This window comes from Penicillium bovifimosum, assembly GCF_028826915.1.
Source record: "Penicillium bovifimosum strain IBT 22155 chromosome Unknown utg000003l_segment0_segment0, whole genome shotgun sequence".
In the NCBI taxonomy this organism is placed as follows: Eukaryota; Fungi; Ascomycota; class Eurotiomycetes; order Eurotiales; family Aspergillaceae; genus Penicillium; species Penicillium bovifimosum.
Window position 1 is genome coordinate 2,261,778 of NW_026622712.1, and position 23,068 is coordinate 2,284,845.

Below are 23,068 nucleotides of genomic sequence, written 5' to 3' on the forward strand. Positions count from 1 at the left end.
GCGGGTGGCCGCCTCGCCCCTGTGGGCAAGCAGTCCCTCCTCGGTTCGAATCCAGCTTTTATCAGGCTATAACTAGAGACCCGTACTTGTATGTTAAACATTCATGCATCCGGGTTGGCTCGAAGTCTATAAGTATGCAGCCCTGGGATTTCCCAGCGAGAAACTTTCACTGACACTTTCTTTCTCCACAAAACCCAAATTCAAGCCTCGCACAATGCATCTCACAGCTCTTCTCGTCGTCGGAGCAGTCCGAGCAATGGGTGCAGCCCTGGCTCCCCGCGCTGTCAACTGCGACTTCGCAACCACTGCTGATGCCGGCGCTACATGCGCTAGCTTTTCCAGCAGCTGGGCACTGTCAGTGACTGACTTGCAGAAGTTGAACCCTGGCATCACCTGCCCGAATCTCGATACCAGCAAGTCTTACTGCGTGGTCGGTACCGCCACGGATGAACCAACCCGATCCACGAGTACAACGACCACCGCCACCCAGCCAACAGCTACGGATGAACCAATCCCATCCACGAGCACAACGACCACCGCCACCCAGCCAACAACCACCGATTCCGCTCCCAGCAACTCTCCCACTATGCCCGGCATTGCATCCAACTGTGATGGCTTCCACAAGGTCTCATCCGGAGACCAGTGTGATACCATTGCCAAGGAGTATAGTATCACCGAAGCCCAGTTCAAGAGCTGGAACAGCCAGGTCGACGCCAGTAGGTCCTTCCTTTTCTCCATGGCTTTCGTGGACATGGGGCTGCTACAAAGATCATAACCTAACAGCCTGTGCAGAATGCTCAAACCTTTGGTTCGACTATTTTGTCTGCGTGCATGTTCCCGGCGCAGTCACCACCTCGGCTCCCCAGCCAACCGCCCCTGCGGGCCCAACACCCCAGATGCCTGGTATTGTCAGCAACTGCAACAAGTACCACCTGATCGAGGATGGTGAGAGCTGCTGGTCCATCTACACGGAGGCGGGTATTACCTTGGCACAGCTCCGTAAGTGGAACTCGGAGGTAGATGCCTCGTGCAGCAACCTTTGGCTGGGCTACTATATCTGCACTGGTGTTTGAGCGGGTTTTAGCATCGCAGGTTAAGGTGCTGGGTGATTGAGAGGGTAGATCTTTGCAGCCTAAGTCAGCTGGTCCTCCAGCTTGACTATGTTGAAAAATTTCATAGCAGCCTCCAGAACCCTATTCATATCTGTTAATCCAACATTACACAATGCTCAAATCATATTGCTGCCTGGACCAGGAAAGGCCATATGGCTCTCACCTCGTCCGCGCGTTTCTCCCAGCAACGCTTCAATGCGAAGATTTTCTCCATATGAAGATCGGTATGCCATAGAGTAGGCTGGGAAGCTTCTCCTTTCAATAATTCGTTCGAGTCTGAAAGTGCCATGACACTTTCTGCTGCGTGTAGGAGTTCAGTTTGGTCTTCGGTATGTCCTTTATAAAAGGAGCCTTAATCTTGCTGACCGTTCCTTGATATTCGTAGCAATTCGCGCCGATGTTGTAAAATAAACCTCAAGGGTTCAAATTGAATCCCCTATAAACAGTTAGTATATAAACTGTCAAATACGCAGGGGGCTCAGATGGTCCTTTGTCAAAGTCCAGACTTCGTATTTGATTCACCTACCACCTACTTCTCTGCACAAAGCCTTCGTGGCCTTTGTCCATCTCGTAACCGTCCGTTTGCCTGACTGGGTAAACAAGGCGGCAAAGGGATGTCCTAAGGCCTAGATCCTTGGCCTTTGCGCTTGTTCGGCCACAACTGTCCGCGGCAGTTGGCTTCACCACATAGGCAAGGCACCGCGTCAGGGTCAACTTCTGCGGGGGTTGTCTGCTCGTCTCCTTGGGTGTAGTCGAAGGTCAACTCGGTGCCAGGTGCGATATCCCGGATTGCGAAGAATGCAAGATTGTACAGGTATTCATCGACGTGATTGGTGGTGGAAACAGGGACGATCTTGCAATTAGGGTTGCAAGAGTGATTGATGAAACGGGTTGCGGAGCCGAACTTGCGGCCGTCGACGACTTTCATGTTCCGGTCTTCGTCCTCGTCGTCCTTTACGTTCCAGTCCAAAGAGAAAAGATAGGATTGCGTATGTGAGCCGTCGGTGAGGTTCTCGCGTTCCTCGGCTTCAGCTTTAATGATCACTTCGCCGAGATAAAGGTCAATGTATTGTCCTCGATGGAGGAAGTCGGGAGATCGGAGACCTAAGAACAACTCTAATCAGTAGAGCGAGGGGACCAAGGTGAACTTGAACATACCCAAGCCCCGAGGGCCAGTGTCGAAGATCTCCAACCTGACAGACCTTCCCTGTTGAACGACGTGATTCCAGCATCGATCACCACTGCAGCCGCAACGTGAGTTGCACTCGTAGATTATGGCCTTGCGTCTAAGGAAGTCCTTTTTCGCAACAATCAGCTTAGGATTGCTTTCGCAGATTTGATATGGCACAATCCTATCATCTGAATCCTCTTCTATGCTGAGACAGTCACAGATAGAAGGATCGCACCCATTCTCATTGGCATTGCATGGGCAGCCGATGTTGAACTCAGAGTCATCGGGGATCCGCTCAACTCCCGCACCATACTCGTAACTGTTGACGAACTCGAAGTTGTCCGCCAGCCTGGCGAGAAGCTTTGGGCAGTCGATGTTCGCAGTGACTGCAGGGCCGGCGATACGACTTAGCTTCTCATTCAAGGTGTGGCGGAGCTTCGTAAGATGGTTCCTTTCTAGGGTCCCATCTACGACGTGTTTCAGCTGTGTTAGGAGACTCTCTAGCTTGGGTGTAAGATGATAACCAAAAGGAGGACTGAACGAGGACGCGACTGAATGACGATCGATGGGATCCCGTGCGATAGGATGAGTGCCCTTGGCAATTACCTCATCGTCTTCTGTTGTATGACAGCAGCCATGATTTTGCTGGAGCCGGTCAGTGAGAAGCCGGGCGAGGTTATGGATGCAATCGGCAGACTTGGCTGCAGGTAACTCTGATTGGTCGGGTACTAAGCCCACGACCCTGTCGGTCGCTTGGAGGGGGGTTTCAGCTGTCTCTGGTATGGAGCCGGCTTGGTTGATCCCACTTCGTGCATGTCCTGGCGAGTTGTGTGTAGCAAGCTCTTGGGTGAGGCTTTCAACTGCCTCTGGTATGAGGCCGGCTTGGTTAATCTCACTTCGTGCAGCTTTTGGCGAGGTGTGTGTAGCAGGCTCTCGGATGTGTCTTTCAGCTGTCTCTGGTATGGAGCCTGCTGGGTTGATCTCCCTTGGTGCATTTTCTGGCGAGTTGTGTGTAGCAAGCTCTTGGATGAGGCTTTCAACTGTCTCTGGTATGAGGCCGGCTTGGTTGGTCTCACTTAGTGCGGTTTCGGGTGAGTTGTGTGTAGCAGGCTCATTGCTCACATCAGGCATAGATTCTAGCGGCAGCTCATCGTTCACGGGTGGAAGTTCCAAAGTAGACGGCTCCCATGGCTCAATGCGAGGGTTAAGGGGTGGTAGAAGTTGCTCGACCTCAGTGGTGATAGAGAGTCGTCCTGGGGGAAGTAGCTTGGTGGGAATTCGCTAATTCCAGTGGACAAAGGCACTGCCGGGGAATGGTAGTGGACGAATGTCAGAGGTGGGGGTAGTGCAGCCGCTGCGGCCGCTTTAGCGTCGCGTGCAGCCTGGCGCCGTGTCCGCTGTAGGGCAGTCTGCGCCGCTTTTTTTCTTCAACAGAGGCATATTTTCGGGGTCGACCTCCCTGTCCCTTAGGACGATCAATGGATTGTTGCTCCATGACGAAGTAATGACTAGTGGCTTACTCAGTTAATAGAACGGTTCGTTGGTGGGGAATGACTGCTGGAACTGCCGCTAGTCGTAATAGTAACCGCATTTTTTCTGCTGTCGAGGAAAGTGGACAACGAAGCAGGTTGTACTCCGTACACAGTACTGAGTACTCAATATACACAGTAGGCGGTTGAATTTGCCTGGCAAAAGAATTAGCGCGATCACGTGGATAAAAGCCTTCAGGAATTCCCATAGTAGACAAATTGCGCTTACCGTATTAAGGCTAGCGGGAGTGGAAAGCACAGGGGACCGTCCCTGACTACTGTGTACTTGGAACGGAATCCTGTTGGACACAATACCTATAATATCACAATAATTTGGGCTCAGGCGGCCTAAGCCAGTAGCTATAGGTCGGCAGGGTCTCGAGTCTCGACATCGCCCACCACCATGGTGGACCAGTCATTGCACATCATACCAATAGACAGCCGAGGACGATCCACGGAGGTTCTCCATTGGCAGACCCGCAGTGCAAAGGGAGTTATACAGTCTCTAGAAGTAGATGCTGATGCGGATGAACGGCATCACTCTCCATGATTCATCGGCTGTATATTGAAGAACTGCGCATCAAACTGAGCGATGGTCTTCTCATGAAAGTAGGACTTGGTGGCGTTCGTGTTGCCATAAAGGGTTACCTCGGGGTGGTAGAAATTATCAACATTGAAACGATCTGGAGGAACCTTCTTGGAAATGTGATTAGGGGTTTTAACAGTTCTCGGAGTTTGCAGGGGCTACCGCACCCGCCCGGAAAGCGACAGGCGCTTATATCGACTCGTGCTGAAGATACTGAGGAGCTGTGAGAATGCAATATGATTGTTGAGGTGTTAATTGGGGATCGAGGGAAATATGTTCATTAAATACTATTTTTTACATTGTCTTCGTGGTATACTTGTCATTTCGTTGAGGCTTGCCGCTTGGATCGGTCTGGGGCCATATCAGCTAAGCTGATATCCCACCGAAAAGTTCCAATTCCAACATACCGAACTCCACACTTTGCACGGATTCTCTAAGTCTAGGCTGGATCCTGCGGCAATTAAGTTCCAAAGTACTCTTCATAGTGAGTGGCGTGTCTGGAGAGGATGGGCTTGTAGTAGATTCTTTGACTTATTGAGCTACCTGAAGTTTGTTATGTAGGCACAGGTCTCCTGAGAGTAGAAACACCGAAAGAAAGAGACGTGGGGGGAAAGAAGGCACCCGCAGACGAAAACACCTCGGCGATCCTGGAACAGAGCATCCGTATGAACAAGTGAGCGATGGGACCCGATGAAGGTCACTTTCATTGCTGGTTTGACCGTGATGAGTTGATATGTAGACGGTGGTGGACCACGCGCTTCGTGAGACCATATCAGGTGGCAAGTTGCATGGAGCAACAGACCTGTGATCCGAGGACACGATTCATCCGTGAGAGTTGTAGCGTGGTGGTTAATTGCGGGTGGCTGCCATGACGCACGGAGGCAGGGCGCAGGGCGGATGGTAGGTAGTCTGTAGACCACAGGGCATGTCCTCAGAATGATGATCAACACGTGGCTAACCATTGAGAGATGGTGCGGAGACCAAAACAAGGAGGATCAAATGTTTTCCGCGAGACTATTCCTGCCACAAGGATCTCACAGCGGAGACCAAAACAAGGGGGATCAAACGTTTTATCTGGATGGCGTTGACCAAGCCGCAAAGGCGAAAATGGAAAGGTCAAAGATCCATAATGATAGACGGGTTGCATGGTCAATGGTGGTTGGTGGTCAAGATGAAGCAGAGACACGGAACCAAGGAGCCATTGCTGGGCGTGGTAGAGATGTTTTGACTGGTCATCGGAATGTAGAGATTCTTTGGTGGCAGCACAACCAATCTTGGCTGGCGGCTAGAATGCAGTGGGCTCTCAGGAGGAGGAGGATGCTTCTTTATGGTTCTTCGCAGGTGGTCAGGATAATAAGAAGATTGAACCTTGTTTAACGGTGCGAATTACTCGCAGTCCATCCGGATGCCAGAAGGCTTGTTGGTCAATGACTTTGGTAGTGAGTGGTCAGAAAGGCTAAGTCGAAAAGGTTCGTAGGTGGATAAGACGTGGTCGTTCAATGGTTGGTGGTGAATGGTAGGGGGATGGTGATACGCCTGTTGATGAACAGGCCAAGAGGGAATTTCCATTTTGAGAACAGGGTGGGTGGTTTAACGCTCGAGTGGACAGGCTCGTTGGTTGCGATGCTGAGTTGTAGATGATAATCATGAGGGCCATGACCGAATGTGTCGACTGCAATATCAAGTTTCTGATGGATAAAGGTAGGTAGATGGAGGATCCAGGATGGAAAGGTAGATGGAAGTTAGTTTCAGTAGCGCATGGTGATAGATAATGAGGCCTGAACGGCTGGTTGTGGGACGGTGGTCAATGACGGTTGGTTGAAGACGAAGGATATGGCAAGATGGCTATGATAGGAGGCATGGAAGACAGCATGTGGAGAAAATCGATATGATGGTGTGTGTAAGAGCCAATATGGGAAGGTCAATTGATGAATAGGCGGATTGCAATTAGTGACAGATGGTCGCGGATACGATATTGGTGTTAAGGCGAAATTGGAGGGACCGTAGAGTAAGAATAAGATTGCAAGAGGTTTCATGCGGAGGCATAGCGGGCAGTGGAAATGGTTGTTCATTGTCGATGAGAAGATGGAGACAGTTGACTGTTTCTGGAAAGGCTAAGAGGGTCTGAAGGCCTTGCGGAGGATACTCTTGATGGAAGGTGGAACTGAAAGTCGAGGGGGTTGATGGTCGATGGCAGCGCGGCATTGGGAAGGCCTCAGTAGTGGCAGTGGACTGAGTGAAGCAGGTTTCCCTATCCAGCCTTCCGATTGCCCTGAAGCCAAAGAGGCCCGCCACGGCAAGGCTGGATATAGGGGAATGGAGGTGGTCAAGCGGATGTGGTGGAGTAGTGGCGGTTGCTATACCCAGTCTCCCGATTGTCCTGAAGCCACGAGGCCCGCCACGGTGAGACTGAACATAGGTGGTTGGAGGTAATGGAGTGGAGAGCTGGGCGGTTGCCGTTGCTATATCCAGTCTCCCGACTGTCCTGAAGCCATGAGGCCCGCCACGGTGAGACTGAACATAGGTGGGTGGATGTAGTCGCGGTTTGGTGGTTGCGGTTGCTATATTCAGTCTCCCGATTGTCCTAAGGCAGAAGCCCGCCACGGTGAGACTGAATATGGTTGAGTGAAAGCAACTTGAAGGTGTGGGACAACGAAAAGTTGAGTCGAAGGAGGAGGGTCGCACGCACAGACAGGAGACAGAGAGAGGAGAGAGGAGAGAGGAGAGAGCAGAGGGGGGAGGAGAAGTGGGGGATGAGAAGAGGGAGGATGAGAAGAGGGAGGAGACAAGCAGTGTGGACGAAAGGAAGAGAGGTGGAGAAGAGAAGAGGAACAGGAAGAGAAGGAGAGGAGGAGATATTTATACCCTGAGGATGGGTATTGTGAATTTGAGGACCTATCCAAGTCACACTTGCTCAGTCACAGGACTTGTGTTCATTTGCTGTCTTGGGGGTTCTTCTTGCTAGTTCCAGTCCTGACTTCCTACGAGTACTACGAGTCACTCAGCAATACATCCAGTTTCGAGCTTGTACGCAGTCTTCCTCCACTCCGTATATTTACACAAGGACAAGCTCTACTATGGAAAGTATAATATCACATACCTATCATGTCAGAGACACGTGTCGTAGTGGGAGTATTGGGGCAATTTGTAAGAATAGCCTTGCCAGTTGGCGTGAGACTTGCCAGTGGGCTGGAGGCCTGCCAGTTGGCGGGAAGCTCACTAAACGCGTTTTGAACTCGACACCCACGCCAGGGTATTGGATAGTGTACATGCTCTCTAGCTTCTCCCTCTTTGAACCAACTGCTCTCCATGTATATAGCATTTTGTCCGTCCGTAAGGACTGTGGCTCGGAGGGCCCTTATTCGGGTATCATACCAATACCTTCATCTCAGAAGCCCACATGCATACCGTACCCTACTTGTTATTGACATATCACAGTCGCATTCAGTCTCGAACAAAACTCTCTGGGACTGAACGAGCAGACAATTCCTCTTAATCTCAAGGCCAGTACATGAAAGATCGGCTCGGGACGAACGTACAACTCCGTGTCCCCGTCACATCTTGGCTTCGAAAACATCAACAATCTCCTGCACTGCAGCAGCCACTTCATGTGGTCGCGACAAGAAAGGGCTGTGGCCTGATCCTTCTAGGGTGTGGACTACCCACTTTTCCAGGCCACCTGCACCGGCCACCATATCATCCTGCAGTTGAATTGGAATAACAAGATCAGCGGTGCACCTAATGTACCCCAACCTGCCAACATAAGAGTCATCCTCCCAGGCCTGCGGAGGCACAATACCCATATTCGCAGCCATACTCTGAGGCCTCAGCCGCGGCATTGCCCAATTGACTTCATCCGCCGCCACATCAGGAGGATAAAAGAAACTGCGCGGATCATTGACGAGGAAAAGACCTTCACTCGGCACATCCCACGTCGCATATGGTAAACCACCCATATCCCGAATGACAGCGCCTTGATCCATGCCCCCGGGAAAGACATAGGCACACAAAGCAATCAAACCCAGCACACCTTGATCTGCCAAACCCTTGATCGCCGCGCTCGCAATCGGTCCTCCGTAGGAGTGCGCCAGGACCACGACACGCTCATCCGCAGATAAATGGGATTTTACGACGGAGCGTACGTAGGCTGCGTCGTCGAATTGCGTTGTGCCTGCTATACCGCTGGTGCAGGGTAAGTCTACGGCTTCTACTGCGTAGCCGAGAGCCTCGAGGGCGGGGATCTGGAATTTCCAGCACCATGCGCCGTGCCATGCGCCATGCACGAGGATGATGGTTGGTTTGGGGGGTGACATGGGATCAGTGGTGCTGGTGTAGTTGTGGTAGGGTGATATATGTTGGTTGTAAACGGCGGACCTGTGAATTACTGTATCGGGTTAGTTTTGTCGTTTTGGGTTTAGCGTCTCAATACGTCGTCACGTAACCTCCGCTCAATGCTCCCGACTTAAAGACCCAATCTCACCCACTTTCCTTTCTCCATCCCCTCTATCTTGCACCCATCGCCGCCCCCTTTCTTTCTTTCTTTCTTTCTCGCCTCCGCCGACCACTACGCATTGGCATTTAGCCCGACGCACTGCCCCTTTCATTTTACCGAAAATGCCGCTCCATCCGACGCCCAGCTCGTTCTGGCCGGCATGGGCTGCCATACCAGGAGCAGAACCCCTGGGATGATTCAGCCCGCAGCCGCATCGTTCGGTTTTGTGTCGATGCTCCCTCCTACTCTTTTCCAAGGGTGTGACAGTACACCGTGCCACGAAGCTATCTAGGTCGCCTTCTCTGCTAGAGCGCCTTGCTCGTTGAGCGTCACTCATTCCACCAGCCTCCATTGCATCTGCAAAGTTCCGGCATACTATCTTCGATGCCGCATGCCCCGCTCCACCCGCCCCATCTGAGGTTACATTTGCACAGCCCCTGATGTCGCAGAACGACTGTCCGTTGCCTTGTCGCGAATCCCGTGGCGCCCAGTTGTCGTCATCGTCGGTCTCTCCGGTCTCTCTGAACCCAGACGACGAGTTTTCGCACGCACGTCTCGGTGATGCGGACCAATAGCGAAAACACCGCACGCGAAAGACCCGGCTTGCCCTGTCTCTCCACCCCTTCCTTGCACTCGTCGCTGCGCATCTGAAATTTCGCTGGTCAATCCGGCCTCACCGTACACCCCAATCGTCTCACTATTTTCCTCTCGGTCGGGAATGTGGCTGAAACCCTGTTGCCTCGCTTTCAGCTCGTGAAATCAGTATTATTTGGCCTCTGCACAACATGTGCCATGAAGAGGACGTTGGGTTCTTGGGGAGCATTTTCTGAGCGATGTGGAGTCAACTACTTTCTCACTGAGTGCTGACCCAATGCAGTGCGCTCGTTCTACAAGTGCCCGAATTGCTCGATGCCTCTTTCTCTTGAATGGCTTTATTCGAGTATTTGATTGGTGATTTACTAACTCATGTGAGCGCAGGTGCTGCGCCCTCTTGCAACTGTCCAATGACAAAAGTCCTGCACTGATGATCTTCTTAGGCTCATACTTGAGCCTGGTGGCCTAGAACCCGCAGCCTGGGCGCAACCTCAGAGTGGGCCGAACGAGTCGCGGCGTGTGGAGTCGGGTCCATGAGCACCCAATTGTCGCCATCGGTCTATCCAGTCCTCTTCCACTATGCATATTTAGGGCTAGCACGCAGTGACATCGGCTAATGGTGGAAATACCGCAGTCATCGTGCGAAAGGGGGGGGTTCAATAATGTTGTCTCCTCAACGACACTGTCAAAAATTAAACTAGTTACTGATGTAGACTTCTTCTCGTCTCCCTACCAATGACAACAACCTCCGACCTTACTAGGTAGCGCAGTGCTGGATTTCACGTGTGCGGATTTTGGTTGATTCTGAGAAGCTGTGATGGTGCTGAAGGGGACGGGCGAAATGGGGTTCAAAACGACAGCATGGGTTATTACAGTATAGCCAAACCATGACCGATGCTTTTGTTGTAGTTCCTGGTGCTATTGAGGGCATCCAATTAACATGATTGAACGGATCGAACTGCATCTACCAAAGATTTCTGTATTCGCGCACCTGTAGGTTCCCTAGGAATTATGGATTTGATCTCTTAGGAGCGACCAAGAGCGTGCCTAGGAATCATGGTATGGATCCTGGGGCCGGATATGATCCTAGGAACGTCTCACTCGCGTGATAATAAGCGGGATCTAAAACGCAGGCAATAATTCGCGGGCGGCAAAAAGATGAGGTGATTAAATCGGGCAAAGAGTATAATGCAAAGACACTGGTTGGAGAAAGCATGAAGTTTAACGGACAAGAACAGATTTGCAGCCGGTGATCAAAAAATTAGTTGTCGCAGAAATGTCAAGCTTAGCCACCGTTCATTGCTTGTGGTGATATTTTCCTGCAAATATATGCGCGAACATGTGTAGCAAATGGTCTTACTATACGGCGGCCTGTCAATGCAGGTCGTGTACCCAAAAGAACCGATACGACCTTGGGATTCTTACTGAGGAGATGTCTCAATATCAAGATGAAAAAAAAGCAAAGATTCGGATATTTGACCAATAACTCAAAACCAAGTGGGCCGTCAAATTCGAAGGCATAAAAAAACGCTCCAGCAAACCCGCACCGCCAATCCAACTTCTAGGAGGTAAAATCGTGGTTTTAATCTACTCTATAAATTTTATTGAAATATCTGAGTATATAAAAAACTATAATATATACAATACAACTTGCAATAAATCCCTTATCGAAATATACTATGTTGTGTGGTATTTTTATTAACTTATCAAATAATGCTGTAACAGTTTGAAGATATATGTTTAAGTCAGTGGTATATGCCTGCCAATTTTCTATAAGTAAAATTCTACTCATATATTCTGCTTTATCTCTCGTTTAGGTATAATTCTCATAGGTAGATCGAAAGATTATAACTCTTATTCTACCAGCTTATATCACTAAATACCGTCTATTTGTTACGCGGTGCCTACTGGTCACTGTGAGTAGAGCTGCCTTAGGGCTATACTTGCCTAGTTCCACTGCGGATCCCAAGAGTATCTCGCAACCGTACCGCTGCTGTGCTAAGCCTTACACGGGCTCGGGTTCTATTGAGTATCTTGCAGGACGTGCCAGTAGTGCGCGCCAAGTAAGTCAGTCACTAAGTGTTACCACAGAGTGAGCTCCCCTACTTGTAGGTTGGGTTGTCTTAAAGGTGAACTGTGAAGTGTGCAAAGTACTGAAGGTAGTAACCAAGTAACAATGTATGATTGATCGCGAAGAACTAAGTACATGGTGGTAAATGAGTGTCCTTATATATCCAGTCCTCCGTGGTGTGGTCTACAGTTGGGAATGGCGGGTGGTATACTGGACTAGTTAGTTGTTCCCGTAGTCCATGTGATATACCCAACTGTATACCCCGAGGTCACGTGCGGTGGCGGCCCTTGTCTGCATCGCGTTAACCGGCCCATCATATAGACGAGTATTGTTTGGGACGGTCAGTTGCAGGCCGCTTCTGGCTCCTTTGTTGGAGTGGTCTTCTTGGGGCCCTCCCGGGCATGCCCAAGTATACCGGAACGCATGTGATGACGCTAGTGCCTGGCGTCCGGGGAATGATTGGCTCTCGGTGGCCCCTCAAATATCGGCGGCCCCCGCGCTCCCTCGAGGTCCGTAACACTATTCTACCACTAAAAGACTTATATTATTATTCTGGGAGTTTTAAATCCTTCGATTGTAACTTGAGATGCCCATGGACAAAAGACCCTTATAGCCAGTGTACATGCGGAGAGCGCCTGGAAGGACTTATATCGGCCCGAATGAAAATTTCTTTGATCCTTCGGGGCGAGACTGTGTACGACCTTACTCAGGAGAGAATCGATGGTGGCTTTTGGGTGAAGGACAGTGACAATATCCTTGCACCTCGATTTCGATGTGCGAAAGAATCTCAAAAACAACAAGTCACTTCGAAAAGGCTTTGTGAACATCTTCCAACTTTCCGTGGAGTGTCTCAAGGCAAACAGGGTTCCCACCGCAGAAAATCACTAACACGATATTTATGACATTCGGCGACGATCTGGCACCCCCCATCTGGGCAGCCCCATTGACAACTACAAGGCCACTCCCTTCTGCACCAGCACTCTGTCCTATAGCCATCGCGCTCCGGGCTGCAATATTTCCGATCCAACTATGAGCGGCAGCGGCTGCAGAACCTATACTTCGTAAAGAATGGTCGTTCAAGCTTCGGGGCGCGGGAAACAGAACTGATTCTGTTGATTTCTCTTGCAATATTACACATACCTGCCTGGATGCCGCCTATTGTGAAACCCATACTCGATAGAACTGGGGCTGTTACGAGGCCAGGGACAGCGAGAACAACGGCACCAGTGGTGCCGACAACCGCGCAGGTAGCTATAATAGGGTTTTGAGCGCCCCAGTTGGCTGCCTGCCGTATTTCAGCGATAGAAGTTAGACCCTTTTCGGCTAGCGCGTACAGTAAATACTACGTTCCAGTCAGTATGAAGAAAACTGAACAGTCATTTACATAGACTAGTTCGCTGCTTGTTGTAGTGTGAGGCCTGCCAGTTCCGGTAAATTCTGCCTTAGGCTCCCAAAGAGATGCAAACCCTGCAAAGCGCTCTTGCTCTTGGTCACAAGGCGGGGAGCGACCCATCACGTGAACAAACCGCTCGCTTCTCCTGCCTGCCACCACTAATCTATTTCCTACAACTGTCCGTGTAAAAAGGTTCTCTTATCATGGCAGCTCACAGACGAAATGGAATGTTGTCATCATGCGAGCCATGCCGCATATCTAAACTGCGGTGCGACCACTCTACCCCGGTGTGTAGCCGATGCACTGCGCGTCATCGAGCGGACCAATGTATCTACCACCCCGCTCCTCTCACCAAAAGTCGAACAACGGGTAGACAGGCAAAGAGTAGGGAAACCTCTGCTAATTCATTATCGTCCCATGAGCTTCTCGACTGGGTTCCCTTGTCGCCTTCAGTCTCTCGTCGTGGGGTTGGATCTCAAACTACGGCAAGAGGCACCGATTCATTCGCGCGGCCAAGGTTTTTGGCTCCGACAAGCCATTTTGAGTATTTCCATGAAAATAAGCTAAGCCCTGGACCGCGGGTTGGTTCTTTCTGTGGGTCGACTGCTGAAACACTTGACCCGAAACAGGTGGAAATAGGAGCTCAAATCTTGTCATTGCTAGACGGGCTTCCCTTTTTTGCACAGGTACTTGAGAGACGCTTTTCTCTTTATGAGGGGTGGATATTTGGTCCACAAATCACCCGAGAAACCCTAAAGACGTTGGCAACGTCTTATCATCACGCTATTCAAAGTGCGACCACTGAGGACAGGCATGCCCGTCTATTAGAGTGGTCAAAGGTTATATTTCGAAATACCGCTACAACCGTCGAGACCCAGGCGGTGATGAACTTGCAGGAGTATATCTCAATTATAGCTCCAAGATGGGACACTATTGGACTCATATTTGCCTTGCTGGGCACGGCAACCTATCACATTCACTCCGATGACGCCGTCTTCAGGGGGGACGAACTGCCAGGAAAAGACAAAAGAGAACTGCGAACGATTACAGTGGCGGTCAGTGATATGTGTCTGCAATTCTGCAGTAGCGCAAGTGCGATTAGTGATCCTCTTTGTTGGGCAACAATGCAGCATATTTCTTTCATGCTAGAGATGCACGGCTCTACTGGTAAGTGTTTTATATGCTCATCTCCGAAACTTGTAACTCACCGCGTTGAAGACCATAGGATATGGCAGAGATTAGGAGATGTTACAACGTTAGTATTCGCCCTTGGTCTTCACCAGCGTGAAGTCGACGAACGAGCCCCATTCTTTCTGTCCGAGATTCGCAAGAGAACCATGGTAGCAGCGTACTCCATGGATAAAGAACTGGCAACTTTCCTGGGTCGGCCGCCTCGGATCTGCCGGCGGTATTGCAATTTCCATATCCCTCTAGATATCGGCTGGGAGGATCTCCTAGCCGATGCCTCTACTCGAGATGCTGTGGTTCAGCGGCTCGACGCTAATGGCTGGGATAGTCGGGGCGGCTCCGAGGGTGCAAAGCCCCGTGTCTCTATGCTTTCAAACATCTATCGAGAGATGATTCTGGAATTGTCTTTCAGTCGTGAGATGGACAATTTGATGCATAAGATCGAGTCTGTTTTCCACTCTGTACTTTGCAACAACTCTATCATCTGACTTTCCTCGACTGCGCAGGGAGATCCGTCATGAGTCGAATCATATGCGCCTCGGCCTACCAATTTTCCTGCGTTGGTCTCCCGAAAACGAACATCCCTCGGCGGCTTCTCTGCATCTTGAGTTTTTGTATCAAGATTTTCTCCTTTGTCAGATGCTTGTGGAACGCGCAGGAGACGGATCCAACTCGCTGATCGAAAAATCCCTTGAAATCCTAGTGCTGTTACTGGACATAGTCTCTAAGCAAACTCGGGCAGGGAATGTGAGCCATTTCACCATCTTTGATGTTAGTGGTCCATTTAATGTTTGGGACGTGGTCCTGTATTTCCGCTGACTCCCGTTATCCTAGCTATGCTACATCGGTCTACCAGCTGCTGGCGTCTTATCGAAAGAACTACTCCGCCATTCGCAAGAATCTGGGGGCGGACACCCGAGAGAATCAAACTTCGCCCGCTCCGAAATTATCCAACGGCTCAGTGTTTTCGCTGCACAATTAGAAACTTTCTTCCCAAGTAGAGAAGGGGACTACGACACATGCATGAAAGGGTTAGCATTCATTCGGCAGGTCCTTGACATTGTCCTTACGCCTAATACAACTGATTCGAGCATGCTTGGGTGCGACGTTGCTAGGGAAGAAGAAAACGATTTGTTGGCGGGTCCATGTACAGACGATATAGAGCTATTGGCTTTGATGGAAGATTTTGACTGGGAACAGGAGATGCGCCCTTTCTCTAGTTGAATGACTCATCGAACCGATTCAAAGCACCTAGTCGAGAATGAATACCGCTGACGCTATCCAAATTTGAGGGTCAAATGGTTCTAAGGGGGTGGCGACACGTCTTGACCTCACATTGCGGTTGGTGCTGTAGGTGAACACGTCTTTTGGAAACTTGTTCAAAATCCAGCTGTTTGCGTTCTTGATCGCAAAAGGATGCGAAGTCCGGTCAAAGCTTAGTGTGCTTTCATGTCTTCTCGTGCGTGCGAGTGGCGATTGACGGTTCTATCTTATCATGACGTAGAGCCCCGGTCAAAGGGGTCGTGTCTCAAGTTGAAACCCCGTAATAGGATATATCATTTTGTGATCATCGCAACACCTTTATGACAATGGAAATGAAGCGTTTTTACCTCTTGAAACTTTTTCATGCTTACCTCCAGGGGTCTTAAAGGGGGATTCAGGGCGCCATTGGTTTAGCCCCTCAAGTTGGGGTGTACTCATTATATATATCCTTGGGTCGACAGGTGAGAATCTGCCATCTCTGTTGCAGCCCCAACCGAGTTTGCACGCGGGACATCCATGATGATCCATCCCATCGAGCCATAACGACGCCAATCAATTGTATTCCAAACAATCAAGGTTTTTTGTGAATTTGGTGCCCAAAGCTCAAGACGAACAACGTCGGACATTCTACCTCGCGCTTACTACGTCCATTTCAACACAAGACAAATGCCAACCGCTGGATAGGGACAAAGTAGAGCATGCATTATGCAGGATAGTAAACATGTTCATTTGATACCCATATAGATGAAGACTTTCACATGCCCAAAAATCCATATCTTTCGATCAACTTCCCTAGGCTGTCAACAGAAACAACGTCTCTCGCAACATAACGCAGTCATATGCGCTTGAATGACTCGAGATAGATAAGCAGTCTTGTTAGCCGCGTTCACCAGCATCTTCAGTTCGGTCCCTATTGAATTGCCCCCAGAATTGCTCTGATTGGTCAGCGCGATCCGGAAAGGACTAGGCGGTCAAAACTCGCGTAACGGCTCTTCCGGTGGACTGCATGCACCTTTTGGGTCTTCAGGCAGATCCTTGGCGTTGGCACTCTATGATTACTGTGGAGGGTCCTTGATGACCAGCCTTGCCACAACCTCAGCCAAAGCGAACAGGCTCAGTGTGGCCGCGTCCATCTTTGCTGCATCGATCTGGCAACTACGCTCCACTTCCCACTGTGAAACGACTGCCGTCATTTTGTGCCCATGCGGCCAAACAGCTACTTTCAGGGCTTCCCACCCATCGATCTTAAACACTTTGAGTAACAAGATGTCCGCACCTAAGGCAGCGAGTGCTCTTCCGCGACTTCCCAGATATTAAATTCCTTCAAGGTACTATTAGGCATGAGCGCCACTCGCTTTCTCTTTGCTGACCCTGAGGCAAGCACTTATCGGCCGAACAATCGCTACAACTACCCCCTCAGTGATAATGAACCTCGATGCGAGGGTGTAACTAACCGAGAGCTCTACTGGCTCCCAGACCAAAAACATTTGACCCTCCCAACAGTAGCACCCCGTCAGACCCAGAAAATGGCACGAGAGAACCGACAGATAATTTCCAACAGTGGCTCGACCGACGGGAACTGCTGCTTCACTTAAGTGAATATTGACGAGCACCACTTTGCTTTCTGTGTGCCGGACGAGAAAGATGGACTGTCCTTGGAAATCGCCACCACTATCGCCTCATACGACGGCCATGGATTCTGGAGCAGCGCTTGAATTTGCCAACTTGGAATTGATCTTTCGGCTGTACTGGATCGGAAAGAGTCAAAGTAGAAGGGACTATTGCTGGATTAGGCTGGGATACGGACGATGGTTCAGAAGGACGAGGGGTTCTTTTTGAAAGTGGACCCTCGAACCGCGCATGGACAGGTTTGACATACTGGCGGGTCACTGGGACTTTGGCGAGGTCTAAGCATACCCCCAGTGTACTTACCTGCTCTGGTAAGCTTACCTCCAGGTGCAAAGCCTACCTGCTCTGGTAAGCTTACCAGACCCGGTAAGCTTACCTCCTGAGATCTTATTCATAGGTGCCACGTCTCCCCCACCAGGAAATGGGTTCCTCTTTGACACAAGAATCTCAAAGTAAATGAGATCAAGATCGTCGCAAGATAGAAGAAGAGGATGTTAGTAGCTGACGCTGGGCTTTGAATTTACACCTAAGCTAACATGCGATATTATCACCTAAAGTTGGTGATACTAGTGATCTTTTAGATTCAAATCGTCTTGAAGGACTTTTTTTGCGATTGAACATGAAATTGACGGACAGAATGAAGCCTGAGGCTTTTTGCCGTTATACAAATGCCGGCCCGGTCGAGCAATCGTTTGCGCAAGGTCGCTTGTGGTTCCTGAACCGATTATACCCCGACTCGACGTGGTATCTCGTTCCACTTGCGTTGCGCATGCAAGGACCACTTCAGCTCGCTGCCTTGAATGCCGCGTTGCTTGCCTTGGAAGAGCGCCACGAGTCGCTCCGTACGACTTTCGATCAATTAGCTGGCGTGGATGTACAGCTAGTGCAGCCACCAAAGGCACAACACCTTCACGCCACCACCATACCCATCAACGATGAAACAAGCCTTTTCCAGGCCTTACATCGAGATTGGGCAACTCCCTTCAATCTGGCAGACCAGCCAGGATGGAGGGTCTCGATCTACCAACTCGGCGAAGAAGAACACGTGCTCTCTATCGTTATGCATCACATCATCTCGGATGGCTGGTCGCTTGACATCCTGCGGCGTGAATTGGCAACGTTCTACTCCGCAGCAATCCGAGGGCAGGATCCTCTGTCGACAATTGATCCCCTGCCGATCCAGTACCGGGATTTTTCTGTTTGGCAAAAGCAACAGGAGCAGACGGAGGAGCATCAGCGCCAGCTGGAGTATTGGGTTAAGCAGCTACAGGGAAGCCGCCCGGCCGAACTTTTGTGTGATAACCCGCGACCGACAATACTATCCGGAAAAGGAGACGTGCAGGAGATAGCCATACAAGGCAGTCTGTACCAAAGCCTGCATCATTTCTGTAAGGCCCACCAGGTGACCCCCTTTGTCACTCTCCTAGCGGCATTTAGAGCAGCATTCTACCGTATGACGGGTGTCGAGGATGCGACGATTGGCACCCTCATCGCGAATCGAAACCGACAAGAGCTTGAAGGCCTTATTGGCTTTTTTGTGAATCTGCAGTGCATCCGATCCACAGTGCAAGGGGATTCATTTGGAAGCCTGGTGCAGCAGATCCGGTCGACCGTTGCAGATGCACATGCCAATCAGGATGTCCCCTTTGAAAGGATTGTTGCGGACCTGCAGTCGGAAGCCAGGGACGCCTCGCGAAACCCAGTGGTCCAGACGGTGTTCAGTGTACACTCTGAAGGAAATTCTAACAACTTTACTTTAGAGGATCTGGAAGTAGAGCGAATGCCTTTCGTGCCGACATCGCGGTTTGACCTTGAGTTCCACCTATTTCAGGGAGAGGATAAACTGGATGGAAGCATTCTCTTTGCGACAGAGCTCTATGAGCCAGCAACAATCAACTCGCTGGTCTCAACCTTCTATGAGTTACTAGAGCGGGGCCTAAAGGAGCCTCAGACGCCGATTGCCTCATTGGCTCTTAGCAATGGCCACTCGATGCTTCACGAGATGGGGCTCGTTGAAGTTGAACGGACAGACTATCCGCGCGACTCGAGTGTCGTCGATGTTTTCCGTAGCCAGGCCGTCATTTCTTCTAGCAAGGTAGCCGTCAAGGACTCGACCACTGAGCTAACATATGCCCAGCTACACGAGAAGTCCGACGAGCTGGCTAGCTGGCTAGCTGGTTAAGACGGCGGAGACTCGCCCCCGAGAGCCTTGTCGGCGTGTTTGCGCCTCGGTCATGCGAGACGGTTGTTGCCTTCCTTGGGATCCTCAAGGCAAATCTAGCCTACCTACCACTCGATGTCAAGGTGCCAAAGGCCCGCAACGAGACGATCTTATCTTCTATTACAGGCCGCAAGTTGGTCCTGACTGGATGTGATATACCGACCGCAGCAATTCAGTTTGAGGATGTCGATTTCGTTCCAATTGCTGAGGCTTTGGGCCAGTTTACAGAGACTGTGGAACCGGCAAACGACGCGATCGTTGCGACCGATGGACCTTCTGCGACCAGCCTGGCGTATGTGATGTTCACGTCCGGGTCTACGGGTCGGCCGAAAGGAGTCATGATCGAGCACCGCGGCATCGTACGGCTGGTCAAGCATAGCAATGTTGTGGCAGATCAAGATTTGACTGCTCCTGTGGCGCATATTTCCAATATTGCATTTGACGCATCCACTTGGGAGGTCTATAGCTCTTTACTCAATGGAGGAACCTTGGTATGCATAGATACCATGACGATGCTGGACATCGTCGCTTTGGAAAAAGTGTTTTGTCAAGAGAACATTCGAGCTGCTCTATTTACTCCAGCCTTTTTGAAGCAATGCCTGGCTAGTACACCTGCTATTTTCAGTCAACTGAATTTCCTTTTTTCTGCTGGGGATCGCCTAAGTATGCAAGATGCAATCAAGGCAGCTCGGCTTGTGAGAGGCAGTCTTATCAACGCATATGGCCCGACTGAGAATACCAGCTTGAGTACCATCTACCGCATACCTCGAAACGGCAGCTCCCCCAATGGCATCCCGATCGGTCGGGCAGTCAGTAACTCGGGAGCATATGTCATGGATCCGCATCAACGCCTCGTCCCGTTGGGGGTTATAGGAGAGTTGGTCGTTACAGGAGATGGCGTGGCACGGGGATACACCGACCCAGAGAGAAACCGCAACCGCTTCATCCAAGTAACCATCAATGGGCAGTCGATGAAGGCCTACCGGACCGGTGACTATGCGCGATATCGCCCAGTAGATGGCCAGCTCGAGTTCTTTGGCCGCATGGATTTCCAGGTCAAGATTCGAGGCCATCGTGTCGAACTGCCTGAAGTGGAACATGCGCTGCTTGCGGATGAGTCCGTAAGCGATGCGGTGGTACTGGTCCGGGAGTCAGAGGGTGAGGACCCGGAGCTTGTCAGCTTCGTCACGATCTTCGGGAACCAGAGTGCTAGTGAGACAGGCCAGCTAGGAAGCGACGGGGATGAAAGTCAAGCCCACAGAAACGGGCACGCAGAGCTATATGACACTGACCCGCCCTTGGATACTAGACACTCGCTAGTGGCGGGCAAGCTTCGCCAACAATTGCAGTCCAAGCTGCCGTCCTACATGGTCCCGTCGGTCATCCGCATTCTTGACAAGATGCCAATCAACGCCAATGGAAAGGTTGATCGCCAAGTCCTTACAGAGAACTCCCATATGCTTGCGCATGGTAGAAAAACGTCTACCCTCCATGTTCCTCCGCGAAATGATGTGGAGCGGATCATTTGCGAAGAGTTTGGAAGCATGCTTGGGACTGACGTGGGGATTACAGATAGCTTCTTCGATCTAGGCGGCCATTCTTTGTTGGCCGCAGGGCTTGTATTTCGACTCAACAAGCGGTTAACCCACAAGATCTGGGTCTATGATTTGATGCAGTCGCCTACGCCAGCTAGTCTCAGCGAGATAATCGCGACAAGAAGTAACTCCGCTCAAAACGCTCCTGCACATCTGGAAACACACTCCCGACCGAACAGCCGATTGACTTTGGTGTTGGTTCACGGCCTCTGGGGTCAGGGCAGCATTTTCTTACCTTTGGTCGAGACATTGGACAAAGCTCTTGACGTCCTCCTTCTTCACGATCCATTCTTCGGAAAACCCGACTGCCCCAACTCTGTGATTGAATGGGCAGAGTTCTATCTACAAGATGTGCTCAAACAGATTCCCGAGGGCCACGCAGTGATTTTCGGTGGTTATTCATTTGGTGGTCTGATAGCATTTGAGATGGCTTCCCTGTGGCGGCGCCGATATGGGATCAACCCTGCCTCTCTGATCCTTTTAGACGCCGCCATTTACACTCCCGTGAAGATCTCGGCTTTTGATAAAGAAAACGAGAATGAAGTGGCGTACGCCATGCAACTATTTGGACAAAACGAAGAAGACTTCGTTCTCAATCATTTCAACAAGGTGGCGCCGCTGATGTATAGCTCTATTCAATCACCCAAACACCACGGCGCATGTCTCTATCTCATCACACCTGAAGCCGCTGTGGCTGGTGCGGCAAACTGGTGGGCTGCCCGCTGTCCTAAGCTTCACACACATTCTCTCCCTTGTTCCCATCAAGCTGTTTTGGGGGATGCCATGGTAGGACGGGTAAGCGCGCTCATTAATGAGCACTGCCGCTGGGTTGTTGAAAGTCTTGATTCTTATGCTTCTTGACCGAGCTCTTCATGAATGGGCGTAAGCGCTGAGTTTATCCAAGAAGAATTAGTAGCAATCGATATTGATTTCATTCTTCACAATAATGAAACTGTAGCTCGGGAAACCCTGTCAAGGATATGCATGAGACGTACATGGGAAATAAAGAGGAGGTTCCCCTGAATGCGAGGAAGCCGCCTTTGAGTGGCTCGACGTGCATTATACATACTCGCAAGATGAAGCTCGGTGAGGAAGCATCAATTTGCTACGAAATTGCTTGGCCAAGCAAAAACAAATACTTGGGCTAAACCATCCGAACACCTTGTCTAATTCTCGAACACTACTGGAATGGGAAACAGAGAAGCTTAAGATCGATGCGTACTACGACATGGTATTTCTGGGAGCCCGTGCACTCCCAGAAACCATACCTTCATTCCCAGGTAACTAGCAGCCTTTAGCCGTTGGTAAAAGTGGACATGGCTATAAAAGTGCGTAAAGGACGAGTTTCTGCGACTATAGTAGCTGGGCCTTTCATAGGTTGTATAAGTATTATCACTCTTGCTCCGTCTCCTGTCTTTGCAATAATAACCCGAACCCCCTCGAGGCGGCGGTCCGTCTTACTCCGTTTGAGTGTGAGCTGCGCATGGATTAACTGGGACGGGAATATGACGCCGGAGCGCGCGTGCTTTGTCACGAAAAGACAGAACGCGATGAAGCCTATCGTGCCTCCCGGCTCGGTCAGCTTGAAAGCTCTGTCCTCCTGATTGGCTCGGTGACTGACTTCTCTTCGAAGCGTACGAGTTCGGTCGTCTTCAACTTCCATCAATAGACGCGGGCAAGAAGTGCAAGGGGACACCCGAAATATGTCGATAAATGGTTTTAAGTCAATGGGCGGCTCTCGGTTTTCCTCGAGGATATCTTCATCTTGCAGGTCATGCGAAGTCTCATTCGGCGGTGGCCGATCTCTTGCGTCCATTTCAGCATGTCTGGTCCATTCTCTCTGTATTTATCCTAGCCAGCTGGCACGGTCTGCCGCGCTCATTGTTTCCCAAATGTGGGCTTGGGGCCGTGCCGAGTTGAGTGGGACAGGCGTGACATTGCTAGACTGGCCGAGCGTCATGGCGGGGAGAGTGATAAAGGCTTATTGGTGTTGTTGTCGTAGGCAAAGGACCTAAACAAAATGAGATTTGACTACGTGAGAGATGACAAGCTACTGACGGAGACGAGCAATTGACTCCCGTGAGACAGTTGCGGGGGAAGCTCCTCCAGTAGGCTCAGTGTGGCCATCACGTGGAACAATCCCAATAGAAACTAATTTTAGGATGTATTGCTCTATGTCTCTTGCTTATACTAACATCTCGTTCTTTTTGACACTGCTGCATGG

At 50.5% G+C, this 23,068-nt stretch overlaps 6 protein-coding genes across 6 annotated transcripts; 3 read left to right on the forward strand and 3 right to left on the reverse strand.

Annotated features, from left to right (window-relative positions):
* Nucleotides 1-214: 214 nt before the first annotated feature.
* On the forward strand, nt 215-1,073 carry N7515_003905 (LysM peptidoglycan-binding domain-containing protein; the record flags this gene model as incomplete). The annotated part of the gene is made up of 2 exons (XM_056664649.1): nt 215-716; nt 793-1,073. 2 exons carry the CDS (start codon nt 215-217, stop codon nt 1,071-1,073), a joined length of 783 nt encoding a protein of 260 aa, XP_056523706.1.
* Nucleotides 1,074-1,731: 658 nt separating this feature from the next.
* On the reverse strand, nt 1,732-3,414 carry N7515_003906 (uncharacterized protein; the record flags this gene model as incomplete). The annotated part of the gene is made up of 2 exons (XM_056664650.1): nt 1,732-2,216; nt 2,271-3,414. 2 exons carry the CDS (start codon nt 3,412-3,414, stop codon nt 1,732-1,734), a joined length of 1,629 nt encoding a protein of 542 aa, XP_056523707.1.
* A 4,538-nt stretch (nt 3,415-7,952) lies between these two features.
* On the reverse strand, nt 7,953-8,711 carry N7515_003907 (uncharacterized protein; the record flags this gene model as incomplete). The annotated part of the gene is made up of 1 exon (XM_056664651.1): nt 7,953-8,711. One exon carries the CDS (start codon nt 8,709-8,711, stop codon nt 7,953-7,955), a length of 759 nt encoding a protein of 252 aa, XP_056523708.1.
* Nucleotides 8,712-12,356: 3,645 nt separating this feature from the next.
* On the reverse strand, nt 12,357-13,068 carry N7515_003908 (interferon alpha-inducible IFI6/IFI27 family protein; the record flags this gene model as incomplete). The annotated part of the gene is made up of 3 exons (XM_056664652.1): nt 12,357-12,607; nt 12,696-12,897; nt 12,940-13,068. The coding sequence occupies 3 exons, from the start codon at nt 13,066-13,068 to the stop codon at nt 12,357-12,359; spliced, it is 582 nt and encodes a 193-aa protein (XP_056523709.1).
* Nucleotides 13,069-14,072: 1,004 nt separating this feature from the next.
* N7515_003909 (fungal specific transcription factor domain-containing protein) lies at nt 14,073-15,360 on the forward strand (the record flags this gene model as incomplete). The annotated part of the gene is made up of 4 exons (XM_056664653.1): nt 14,073-14,115; nt 14,167-14,581; nt 14,643-14,907; nt 14,971-15,360. The coding sequence occupies 4 exons, from the start codon at nt 14,073-14,075 to the stop codon at nt 15,358-15,360; spliced, it is 1,113 nt and encodes a 370-aa protein (XP_056523710.1).
* Nucleotides 15,361-17,665: 2,305 nt separating this feature from the next.
* N7515_003910 (Beauvericin nonribosomal cyclodepsipeptide synthetase BEA1) lies at nt 17,666-21,705 on the forward strand (the record flags this gene model as incomplete). Its single annotated transcript, XM_056664654.1, has 2 exons — nt 17,666-19,176; nt 19,203-21,705. The coding sequence occupies 2 exons, from the start codon at nt 17,666-17,668 to the stop codon at nt 21,703-21,705; spliced, it is 4,014 nt and encodes a 1,337-aa protein (XP_056523711.1).
* Between the last annotated feature and the right edge of the window lie 1,363 nt (nt 21,706-23,068).